The sequence below is a fragment of the Dreissena polymorpha genome, chromosome 6, assembly GCF_020536995.1.
Source record: "Dreissena polymorpha isolate Duluth1 chromosome 6, UMN_Dpol_1.0, whole genome shotgun sequence".
In the NCBI taxonomy this organism is placed as follows: Eukaryota; Metazoa; Mollusca; class Bivalvia; order Myida; family Dreissenidae; genus Dreissena; species Dreissena polymorpha.
Window position 1 is genome coordinate 32,353,404 of NC_068360.1, and position 13,195 is coordinate 32,366,598.

The 13,195-nt window shown below is 32.8% G+C and overlaps 1 protein-coding gene across 3 annotated transcripts; it reads left to right on the forward strand.

The window, feature by feature from the left end:
* Positions 1–6,318: 6,318 nt before the first annotated feature.
* Positions 6,319–11,104, forward strand: LOC127833342 (uncharacterized). Of its 3 annotated transcripts, none has more exons than XR_008027372.1 (6): positions 6,319–6,496; positions 6,815–6,988; positions 7,650–7,833; positions 8,440–8,677; positions 9,059–9,185; positions 10,148–11,104. XR_008027372.1 is itself a non-coding variant. In XM_052358525.1 (6 exons), exons 3-6 carry the CDS (start codon positions 7,753–7,755, stop codon positions 10,240–10,242), a joined length of 537 nt encoding a protein of 178 aa, XP_052214485.1. In that variant the 5' UTR covers positions 6,319–6,496; positions 6,815–6,988; positions 7,650–7,752; the 3' UTR covers positions 10,243–11,103. The 3 variants fall into 3 exon arrangements, 2 of the variants coding, with proteins under 2 accessions (XP_052214485.1, XP_052214486.1); XM_052358525.1 differs by having other exon boundaries at positions 8,440–8,673; positions 10,148–11,103; XM_052358526.1 differs by having other exon boundaries at positions 8,440–8,673; positions 9,059–9,181; positions 10,148–11,103.
* The last annotated feature ends 2,091 nt before the right edge of the window (positions 11,105–13,195 follow it).

A 13,195-nucleotide genomic window follows, 5' to 3' on the forward strand; every position in this document is an offset into this window, starting at 1 on the left:
CCGCCGAGTACACATTCTTGACGTATTTTATACCTTATATAAGCAATCTTCGTAGTTTCACAAAATTTAACGACAAAAACAGAACTCTCCAAATTATTCAATCGTTTCGCGTTGCAACGCTTTATAATTTTTAGGTTTTAAAATCGTCAAAAGATGCATATAATGGCTATATTAGAGCATGGTTAATGTTCAGTATTACTGTTTCCTCACAAATATCATAACTAAAACGAAAACTTACGAATCTGAAACAACTTTTTTCAATTTTATCAATTTACCAAAGCGTGAAAAGATCCCTTTAAACTACCTAAGAAAACTGGCTTGCAAAACACGATATTCACAAAGTTGTTCGCAAGCGAACAGTTACTAGTTATCACGGGTGTGTGACCTTATATGAGTAAGATGTTGTAATACATTTGTCCTTTTAAATTACATTATTTTACTGAGAAAATCGAAATTAAAACAAGAATGGCAAGAACAAAAGAAATGCAATATATATTGCATTGTCTGTGTAGGGGAGGATTAAAACATATATTGACCAAATTCAAACACTGCTTACTGTTCTTCTTTTCCAGGGATTTGACATTTCATGGTGCAAGCAGCCTGACATCGGTCCGCCGAGACCCGACGCCATTGTATATCTGACACTGAGCAGTGAGGCGGCGGCTAAACGTGGGAATTATGGGGAAGAACGCTACGAAGAGACAGACTTCCAGAAGAAGGTCGCAAACAAATTTGCGGCTCTAACAGAAGACTCTTGGAAAGTTGGTGGTAATGCATTAGTTTAGATTGATCGTAACACTGTAATTTTTGCCTTATATATCAGTGTGAGTTCTCACCATTTCTGCAATTGTTCTTGTGCCCTTTTATTGGGAAATTGCATAGTTTTGAATAAAATCGAGAATTTTTTTTTAATATAAATAAAATTGATAACATAAGCGATAATTTAAGCTCAACTGGGTACATAGTGCTTATATGGAGTAAATGCAGGATATTATTAAATCCGTTGTTCGTTAGTGCATGCGTTAGGTTCGTGCATTTCTCCTTCTTAATCGCTTGACAGATTTTAACGAAACTTTCACAAGAAATATCCTTGGGTGACCGTATTTCAAAGTTGTTCAAATCGTTCCATTCCATTGCATAAACGAATTAAAAGAAAAACAAACTAAAAAAATGAATAAACTAAATCCTTATGCAGTGGTCGACACTAACAATTCCGAGTAAGAAGTCCTTTGGATAGTCCAAACATTATGACACTGTTTTATATGCCGTATTTACATTTTATATATATGTTAACCATAAACTGTTAAATCCTCTCTCCTCTTTGGTTAAGCTCAAAGCTCAAAGTTACTGCTGTTTAATATTTGTTGCCATTTGTTATCTCAAATTGCAAAATTAATTAACGCATGCCTGTACTATTAAAGATAATTATTGTGAGTTTTGAAAATACTATTTTCTATTATGCATTTATTGGGGTGAACAACGCCTATCGAAGTATTCTGTTCTGCTAGTGTCATAGTTGATGAATCACATCGTAAGGGTTTAACAGTCTATTGTTTAATATATTTTCCTTATACTATTTCTAAGAACGTATTAATTTTAACAATAATGATATTCAGAACAATGTATCGAAGCAATTTCGAATTCAATTGAAAGACAGTGAGTGTAATTGTTGTGATAGAGTTTTATGCTGATTTCACCAAACATATGACTTCTAGATTGTTCACAAAGTTTCATTACATACACATAATGAAAACGTCTGAGCCGACTTGCACTCATATTTTAGTAGACCGAAACCGTTTTCAATTACAATTAGAAAAAGCGTTGTGAGCAAGTTTCCTGAGGATTGAGTAAACATGTAATTTCTAGCATGTTCCGAAACTTTTCATTTAATTTGACATAGCAACCTAGTTTTGAACGCAGTTTTATAATTTACCCAATGGTCATTTAGACCAATATTATGACAAAGTTTCGTGAATATTGGAAATAAATATAATCTGTTGAGTGTATACATTTTGGCAACGGACAATGCAGGGCCGATGATTAACAATGGGGAAAATATCACCAAAAAAAGCTCACTGTAAGCTAATTGTACTCATTTGATCTAATAACGACTTTTTCTGGGTACATCTGTGTATGATATGACAAAGCACTGTGAACATGGTTTTTGTTCAACGATTTTGTTAATAGTGTCCTTTTCGTTCCAAGTCGTTTGACTAAACGGGTAAGTGGAATCTCTTTTTTTTGTTCATAAACACTACAAAATTCACAATACAATTGTTGTTATCATACTACTACAAAAATAAGTACATGTATACACAATTCAGCATCTGAAAAAAAACTTGTTGACCAGACAGGGATTTTCAGAGGATACAATCAAAATACTTATTCAAGTGCATAATCCCAATGATGGCAGTTACCGTAATGTTTTAGATTTGTATATGCTTCCGACATCACTCAGTTTTCATTGAACACTTCTTACTTTCAATAGACCAGATGTCTTAAATATTCCTTGTTAAGAAGAACTCTTGCAGTTCTCAAGCAGTTGTTTAATTTTAAGGTCATGACTTGGTTTTAAAAACTTCCTTCTGCATTAGGAAGAGGTTGAATATTTTTTATTACAATTTTAATGTGACCATAAACAAATGCAACGAAAAGTTTTAATAGTCTAGTTCAGGGGTTTAATATTTGACTTATACAAAGTTTGTGCAAATCATTACCCTGGGGTCAAACTGACCAGGAGTCACATGATTTATATGGACTTGTACACTAAAATGACGTTAAAACCCTCTCTTGAACAACACATACCAAGAGGTGCTATATTTGGCATATTATATCGTCTGGTGGTCTTCTGCTAAGTTTGATGTTAGCCTGCTTCTAGGCTTAAGGTTAAAATCATAGAGCTGTATACAGTGATTAACTGACTTCTTTTTGTATTGCAACTTTCAATTGGGAATTTTAGGCAGTCGCGTGGGTAAAATATATACTTGTTGGAGATTGGGAATTGGGCAATATTGTTCTACAAAATTTGATTTCAATACCCCACTGTATTTCAATAACGAATAGCAAACACATGTACAATCGTTGCACGCTTGACCCTAAAGATGTCCTGCGGTCCCTTTGTGTATGCTCTTCCGTTGTTGATATTGAGGATTTTGTGGGAAAAATAAATCATATGTGGCATGGGTTATTTTTGGGTCCTTTACAAGACTTTGTTTAAAAGTGGAGAGATCACTGTCAATCGCAACGTATTGTCTAAGGTTTTGTTTATGTACAATTTGCTTTGTGCATTTTCGAACATAAATATTTAAAAATATATTTATAATTATAATGTGAATACTTATATCATAAAGATATCGTTGATATTGCTTCCATGGTAGGGTTGCAGCTTGATTTAATAAAATCAAATATTTATTATCATGATTAATTAAGCTAAAACCTATCATGGAAATGATGGTATCAGCAACTTTTTTACCTTGTTTTTGTCTAGTTCACTAACAGTAAAAATAGACAATATACAGGTACAACAATAAAAATGAAACATACACTCAAGAATGCTTTAATAAATATGTTACAGCACTTTTTTCGGTAAAAGTATGTTTATCCAATTTTGGGCATTAATACCTCATTATAAACACAAGGTAGTATAAATATGCATGAAATATGACCATTTATAACTAATTTAATCCGTTTACACACAATAGAAACGCAAATATTCATATATATATAGCGAGAAATTGAGTGCTTTTCGGTCTTTACATGAAGTACTTTTCGGTCGGTAATTGCCGATATTTACCATTTTGGGCACAATGTAGTATAAACATACAATCATATAACCATTTATTACTAATTAAACTCGTTAACACACACTAGAAACGATATATTGCATATATATATAGCGAGAAATTGAGTGCTTTTCGGTGCTATTCGGTGCTTTTCGGTGCTTTTCGGTGCTCTTCGGTTATTGTATGGACCGATCAGCGACTACACTTTCCGGGACAACACTTTATGCACATGTATTACCCCGTTGTTCTAAAGCGTTGCACATTTATTTGATGTTCATATAAAATCCTCTGTTTAACCAGGTAATAGATGCATACACGTCCATTGAAAACTTAATGGCAACATTGTTGGACATTTTTGAAGAGACGATCAAACGGAGCTGTGATTAACCCATAAATAAACTGTGGACGGATGGACCATACTAGCAATCAAAATAATCTAAATAATGTACTTTATTTTATAATAAGTGATGATATATTGAAAAATATGAGGGAAATATTGCCCTGTAATTTTCTCACTATACTTATAAGGGACTTCTTTTGTAGATTTTAAAGGGACCTTTTCACAGGTTTTTCGGCATGTATTGAACTGTGTCATAAAATGCTTTATATTGATAAATGTTAACATTGGATCTAAAAAGCTCCAGTAAAACACAACAATACAATAAAAGAAATAAAAAAGTAAACCACAACTGGGCGCGAAACCACTGATCCCTGGAGTAACAGTCTATCGCTTAGACCGCTCGGCGCAACCTCCGCGCAGTGATTTGACGGGAACCAGCAAAGCTGGATCAAATCCCACTCTGGATCCGCAGACGATTTATTTCATATCCTCAATTGTATTATGCACATCTTAATCTGTTTTAACAATTATAATATAAAGATTAAGGCTGACTCAGTAAAATAATAATCCATGATTTCTGCAGTACTTGCAGACAAACTAGGAATATATACTTGTAAAACTAAAAATTAAATATTTATGTTTCTATTACATCATTTAGGACTTTTATTTTCAGACAAAGTAGAGTAAAGCTTAAAACAGTATCCAATTGTAACAGTCAATTTTGGGAAAATCAACCTTATAATTATTTTCTGTGTTGGTCAATGTCATAATTGGTATAAAATGTATATTGAACTGGAAGTTTTCTTTATTTTAAATGATAACATTTGCTTGGTCAGCCATAATTGTCACAATCAAGTGGTCTTTTTACACTGTAGTTTTCTCACTGACTATGGGTTTGTTATGAGAATGAGCCACACAAAGTATCGTTGGGGAGATGAGTTGTCAATTTTATGTTTATCAGTCTTTCATAATCCAGTATACCTGTAAAAAGTGAATTTGTAACTAATAATCACACAATATACACAATTAAAATTGTATGCATTTAGATTTATTTAGTACTGCACAATAATCATTTTCCAAAAATATGTAGCAACATTATATTATATAATGCTGCAATACTAAAGTAATTTACTAATTAAAGGTCGCTGATGTATAATGGATGTGGTGTCCACCTAATGATCTGGAGGTCACTGGTTTGAACCCCAGTGTGGGAGCATTCTTAAGAAATCTCCAAGAGACACCCAAGTACTGGTTCTAGGCCCAGGAAACGAACTCAAGAGCATTTCACATACATGTATGTAGTTAGTACTTTTAATTTAATTGAACTAAAAATTAGATAAAATTTAAAAACTGAAACCCTTATTAATACATTTTATTTTGAATCAAGCAAATGTGGAAAGTCATTAAAAATAATGAGAAAAATTTAAAAATTTTACTTTAAAGTAATCATGATAATTTAGATTATTTTCAGAATATTTAATGATGATAATGATACAATTATATATTACCTAAATGATAAAAATAAAACATGTAATGTTAATTTATGAAAAAAACGTTTTAATTTTATCAATATCATGGTAATTACAACTAGATACAGGCAATTAGATCAGAAACGTGCATTAATTATATTTATGATCAACCCAGTCATTTGTAGTGATTTATGGTCACTATTTTGATTAACGTTCTATACATGACCTGTCATAAAAGGTATTTTTTAGCCAGTACTACAATCGGCAATGATAGTCTGTATTGCATACATATTCCACCGTCTATTATCGATTCGCTTCCTCAAACTGAACAAATATTTAATTTTTACATCGCGAAACGTAATGCATCTAGTTTCACTTTTGGTTTGGTTGGTTTTGTAAACACCGTAATTTCATCTTAAAAATTGGATGATAGGGTGATTAAATAATAATGGAAAAGTAAATCACTTGGATAATAGGTCAAAATGCAACACAAATGAACGTTAATAGTGCTCTTAATATCAAAGTTTCGGTAAAAAGTTTGGCGCTAGTTCAACGCGCACCGTATACAGCCTCATAACAATAGACTGACAACCTTTTGGGTAGTAAAGTAGTAATACAAGGCAATATGGCGACCGTTAGCCACGAGGCCTATCTTACGGAGGAATCCGAGATAGCCGATGTATCACGATTGAAATCAAATCCCTGCCATCATAAGCAACCACGTGATGATAGTCGAGCCACGTGATACGATAAAAAAACAATGGCGCCTTACAATATAAAGTGTTTCTTAATTTCTGTTCATTAAGCCTTAGAAATTGCCTGTAACAAAGTTAGTGATAAGTGTAAACTATTAACTGATAACTAGGAAAGTGGACAGAATAAAGTCGAGTGCGCCCGCTAATAAAGTAAGTTTAGAACTGTGTTAAAATATGTTATGTCTCATCGAAATCCAGGCAGACGGCGTAGAAATGGTAGAAAGAATGAAAACATTGGCTTCAAATAGCTGCTAAGAAGCGGGATAATTATATTGTTTACAAATTATTTGAACTGGTGTTGATTCCTCAAAGGAAATGTAGAATAATCCCTAATAAATTGTACATATTCTTTTAAGGACCAGCTATGAAATTAAACAGATAATTTCCCTTTTCCACAATAAACTTTTTTCTATAAATAGACATCAACTATATTATTTAATATACCAGTAACCTTTCGGTCTATTGTAGATATTATCCAATCGAATTCAAGCAAGATTCTTGGAACAAATCAACAATGTCTGCGCACGATTGTCCTCTAGAAATGCTGCATTTAACAGCATTCTTCTGAAAAAGAAGTGTCTCACAGTTGATGCAGAATGCGGAAAACATTATTCCAGAAATATTACACGAAATATCAGAAAGGTAAAGACTTATATGTAACCATACATTAATAAGCAATCTATACAAAAAATGTGAAACTGTACAAATTGATCCTATCTGGTGCATAGAACTCTAGTAGAAGTATTTTTTTTATAAATGAAAAGAACATGAAAGTACACCTGAATGTGCAAACACACTAGCTGTTCTTCCCAAGTTATAACCCTACTTCTGTTTAAGATATTTTCATTCATCAAAGTGGATTCTGTAGGCATTACTTAAACATTAACATTTAAATAATACCTTGATGAAGTGTAAATTCTACCAATCATGACTATGCATCTTAAAAGTCTTTGATAGGTTTTCTTCTTTATTGTGAAAATTCCCTCTAATATGTTGTATGCATTACTATATACATGTTTGTTTTTTGTGTGAGTTTATGATTAGAACGAAAGCTTCCACTTTATCTTATTGGATCATCATTTTCACGTGTGTGATGAATACAGAATATAAAAAACTTTCATTATATTTATCTGTCAGAAGTGGATGTATTTAGAATTGCGTTCTGTTTCTTTTTTCGTTTTACACATTTTGTTTAAATAAGAGAAAAAGAAATTGTCAGTATTCCTCTTTGTTGACAGGTCTAATTCACAATAAATCACAATTAAAAAGTGACATGCATCATGCCTTGTTGTTTTTTTTTTAGCCTTCCGTTCGTCCTTGACCTGTTCTGCACAATGGCAATAGCTGGGAAAAACCAATCGGCCAATAAGCTTGCCCCGATTGTTGCTGCCTAGTATGCCATCCTCATGAATGCCAGGAATGAGAAGTTGTCAGCGTGGCACAGACTCACAACAGTTGTATCCATCAAAGGGCACTTTGATAACTCTGTAAGCTCTAGAGTTGGCACAAGCACATTTTCTAAAGACAGGGATTTATGTTGGGGTTAAACGAGCTGCAGACAGAAAACTAATTTAAAGGAATAAAAAATGGGGGATATTTATATATGGGGCCTCATCATAGCTAAAAAATAAAGGAAAAGATGGCCCTAGTTTGGTTTTCACAACTGTAGGAATATGATCATTGAGGTTGGGAATTAAACTAAATTTGTCGTTAAAGTATTTTAACAGCGTGGTTCAAATTATGTATCAAATTCTGACCACAAAAATATTAACAGGACTTATGTTATATCTTTTCACAACAATCTGAAAATTTAATTAAATAATATGCCTATGGATAAACATTTGTTTTGTCATTTGGAACCTGACCCAAAAATGAGGATTTATCCATTATTGTTATTATCTGTTATTGAAAGCATTTGATTTTGTATACTATTCAAAATCATTAATATCTGCTGCATAAATCCATTAGCATTCTTAGGTTTTAAAATTAAAATAAAATGATGTAATGAACACTTTAAGTCATTAAGTGGCTTCTTCTAATTAGTTTCTCTTACTGTTAATATATGGATCATTTCTACAATTGACTACTGGTAGGCACTAACACTTTTCAACCGCACGGGGCTGACAATGTCGACATCATCCAAACTGCGCCTACTGGATGAAGCTGGTGAAATGCTGGAAGACAACATCGCCAGAAGTCTAAGAAAAAACCCACTTGTCAAAATCACGGGTGACAATTTGGACATCTATGTCAGAACAGGACATCATTCACTGGACAGACACGAAAAGGACCTCCACATGTTTGCCTCAAATATCATCTTCAGCAGGGTAGGTAATGTTTGAGCTAATGGTTAAAACTACACCCCTTCTTGTCTGGTTTGATTAGTGAGGTTAACAATAGCATCACTGAACTGTTGATATTATGATCTGTTAACAATATACTGAGTAAATAGTGGTAATGCATTTTTGTTCACATTGATGGTATCAGAAGCTTTCCACTCTATTAAACATGTAAACAGGAGAATATTGTTTATTAGTTAAAATGAATGCATGTATACAACAGGTATTTTTTTTTTAATATCGTGATTCTGATTCACTTATTACAAAGTGCCAAACACAGCAAATTAAATTTATATGGAAAAAAAACACTCAATTAAAAGGTGTTCAAAAATGTTGTAAATCAAAAACACGTGTATGTCTATTTGTATTTCAGATTGCACAACTAGAATCGTTCAGCACTAGTTTCACCATGCCATCACTTGGAACACTTTCTCCAGAGAAGTTCTTTCCCAATGGTCACCACAGAGACACTTTGACAAACACCTACTGTGTATTGGTAGGTAAAATTCAAATTATTTGAGTGCTGGTATTGTTTGACGTGTGAAGTGTTTTTTTTATTTATTGTCTATGGTTGAGCATGAATCTATTTATCAGCTAAAAAAATCTTGTACAGTTACTATAATTTAATAAAATACTCTTAAAATATATAATCTTTATATTGAGTAGACTGGGCTTTTGTTAAAGGAAGTTTGGGAGTAATTTACTCCCAGTTTTGTTCATAAAAACTTTCAAAATTGCATCCCAGGAAGTCTCAAAACTTTCCAAATCCAACACTTCAAAGTGGAAAATACAGAGACTTCCAGATTTCAAAGTTAACGGAAACACCGGATATCATAACATGTACAATTTTCTTCTGTTAAGCTGCTTAAGCATGTTATTCCTTAAATCTGGTGTTATTACTGCTGGCCACGATCTCCCCGATTAGCCAGAGGCTAAAAAACCGGGGAGCTCTACGATTAAATGGTATACTCCACGTTCTGTTACGCTTCCTGACAAAATCAGCACGATCGATTTGCATCACGTTCTTTTACGCTTTGTTGCGATCAACACGATTGGCTTCCACGCTCAACCACGTTCTGTTACGTCCTGATAAGATCTCTCACGACAAAGCCGCTTTGTTGCGATCTCATGCTCTGTCACGATTAAAAAATGAATCGGGGCAATCGTGGTGAAATTTAAGTTTGATTTAAAATCTGTCCCGATGCCCACGATGTCCCCGATTCAACCACGTTCCGTTACGCTCCCCCACGATCACCCCGATTCGACTCCACGCTCTGTTACGTTCGCCACGATGCTCTGGAATCGGGGACATAGTGGTAATCATTGCCAGATGTAAACCTAGCATAAAGTAGTTCACTGAAGAATGCTAGATAAACAAGTAATACAAAATAGCAAGAATTGTTATGTATAGAAAATAGTTGTGACTACTGTATTTATTGTTTATTATGTTGTTTTACTCCAGGAAGAATACTGGCAGAGCTTAAAGACTTCTCCTGGCTTCAAAAAGTGCTCCCAGCCCACATTTATCATCTTTACCAAGCCGAGATGAGGCAATGAAGTTGACTGAATCCATATAAAATGATATATAATTAAACATGTATACCTACATCACAGCGGTTAATATTTAGCTATTGATTTTTTTTGTGGATAAATAAGGAAAGGGAAAAAAATACCAATAAGAATCATTCTTGGAAGAAATGATCAATACATTAATGATCAAAATATACTTATGTTAAACAAATGCCCTGCACAAGCATTTTGTCCTCCAAATAACACATGTGTAAAGTATGGCCTTTGCTGGGAGTTGAACCCAGATTTCTTCCCACAGAGCAGGGGAAGTGTTCTTACATTGAACTACAAAGGCTAATAAATTGTATATGAAATTAAGAGGATATATGTCTTGACTGTTCTATGGGGCCCATATTCCCTACTTCACTTACTGCTGTTTTTGATTTTGTATGTGAATACATGTGAAATCCTGTATAAACAGCATTTTTGTGTGAGTTCTTGTTTACGCCTCATAAGATTTAGTTTAAAGAGTAAATGTATGTTAAAATTAATGCATTAATTTATGTACTGATAAGTATGAGTACTCCTCTTAAATATAATTACAGTCAATATGTATTTCCTGATGTAAATTATTTATTGATTCATGTACTCAGTGTGCGAAATTCGCACTAGCTTGAAGGGTTTTGGCTAGTGAAAATCCTTTCAAGGTAGTGGAAATTTAAAAATGTATATAGTTGGGCTAGTAAGAAATTTAACTTTTCTATACATGTGTAAAAGAATTTGGGATATTACTTTCAAATTTGAATTTTCGCACACTGCTTGTACTACTTATGTTATTGTTATTTTAAACGTTTTGTAACCTCATAATTTCAAGTCCTTGATAAAATACTGTATATATGTCTATTAATGTTATTATCATATTGCATGTATTAACATCTGTTAATATGGGCAATTGGCCTTCTAAAAATGCTGTTAATAAAATCTTGAATCTTACTTAGTTACTTACCATTCTTTTACAATGTGACATTCATCTATCACTACCCCTTTTACATGATCAATGAATTGTCTTTTGCTCAGCAAGTCTTTTCCACTGACTGTGTTAAGAAGTACTTCAGGATGAGCAAACACAATTGCGAATTCCCCTTCTGCAATATTCTGGATCATATCTTTCTCCATCAGCTGTAAATAAATATACCAATATTTGCTAACTTACAGGTTATATGATGTAAATAATAACTCTTCTTTCACTCTTGGTCAAGTCCGAGTGGAAGTAATAAGGTACTACTTTTACTGGTATAGTTATCGATTATTATATACATGTTATATTTCTTGAATAATAATAATATGGTATATATACTGACTATAAATACAATTACAATGGCATTATATCAGTACAGCAAAGCATATACATGTTATATAAATATCTATCATTTATTCTAAAATATCATTTATTCTAGCAGTATTAAAAATAAATTTGAAATACGTCATACAATGAATTACATGTACTTATTAACAATTATTGCTGGATCTACTAAAAAGTGTTAAATTCCCCCACTTAAAATTAATGAAATACGAATGTTATGATCATTGTAAAAAAAAACACTTACAATGTATCATACCGGTAAAAACAACGCTGGTCCATTATATCAACTAATGATATCTTGATTTAACTTATAACTGTTGATACCATGTGTGATTTTGAAAGTACTATAAATGGGTCAGATTTATTTGTACCAAAAGATTAGTGGGTAATTTCAAAAGGTTACTTTTCCGGGATACATACATTCCACACATAAAGAGATGTTTAAATGCCACAAACAAAAAGGTACATATATATTTTATTTTGTTGAAAATATGGGTATAAAATCGTCACAAAAGGGCATGCAAAGTCTCCTGGTAAGAAGTCTTCATAATATTTCTAATAATGATAATGCATGATAGCTATAGGTTAGTCTCATTTATAAGACGCGCAAAGAATTTAGAGATACTTTTTATATGGGCTAAATTCTTAGTCTCATTTATAAGACGCGCAAAGAATTTAGAGATACTTTTTATATGGGCTAAATTCTTTGGAACGTCTCATCGTTGAAGGACCTTTTTTGTGGTGAAAATCAGAAAGTTTAAATTTTCATCAATTTGCGTAAAATTGCAAAATAACATTACCAACTCATTCAGAAGTCCATTTTTACATCAAATATCGTCGATTCGAAGTAAGAAAGGCATAAATTCTTCAGTTAAACATCTGCTTAAATCGCAAAACAATCACTGACCTGTAGCCATGTCATGAAACTGATTTAAATATGAACCAATCAAAAGAAGGCATTACGGTGTAACGTGTACGCGTAATTTTATTTAACATGAGCTTTTAACACCGACTTTTACCTTACTAGATCTAGTATGCTAATCTTTGTCGATTTGATAAGCATATGTTCAAAACAGATATGGTGCAGTTTCTATTCACTGTTCTAAGTTTCAGCAAGTGTTTATGCATGTCTTTTTCGCACCTCTGTCTGTGTTGTTTTATGTACTTACATTTTACGTTACAAAGGACGGTATACTGTACGATCTGTATCAATATTATTTATGTACAGTATAAAAATAAAAGATGTAATTTATTTCAGAACTTTTTAATTGTCAATTTAGAAAAAAAACAATGCTAAATTAATCCAGAAAAGTATAACATCGGTTTACTATGTAACGCGCTGCACCACAACAGACGAACGCAAACTGTATTTTACGCTGTTTATTCTTCCACTTTAAACCAGATGCTTTACATCGAGGTCGTGTTATCGATTTATATCTACACAGCCAGCGAATCGAGAGATATTGAAAAATTGAATAGTTGTTGGATTTAAATTGCTCAGGCGTGCAAAATTCAAAGTGTCATTACATAATTTTTACGGAACATTATCGAGAACTGAATTATCTACACAGGTATGTAAATATTATTGCAATCCGTTGTTATTAAGTATCTTATATCGGGGCTTGAATGCTGCGAACA

Coding starts and splice junctions, on each gene's coding strand:
- LOC127833342 (XM_052358525.1), top strand. CDS start 7,753: ATGAATGCCAGGAATGAGAAGTTGTCAGCGTGGCACAGACTCACAACA. Junction 8,674..9,058: donor CAAATATCATCTTCAGCAGG/GTAGGTAATGTT, acceptor TTTGTATTTCAG/ATTGCACAACTAGAATCGTT. Junction 9,186..10,147: donor CACCTACTGTGTATTGGTAG/GTAAAATTCAAA, acceptor GTTTTACTCCAG/GAAGAATACTGGCAGAGCTT.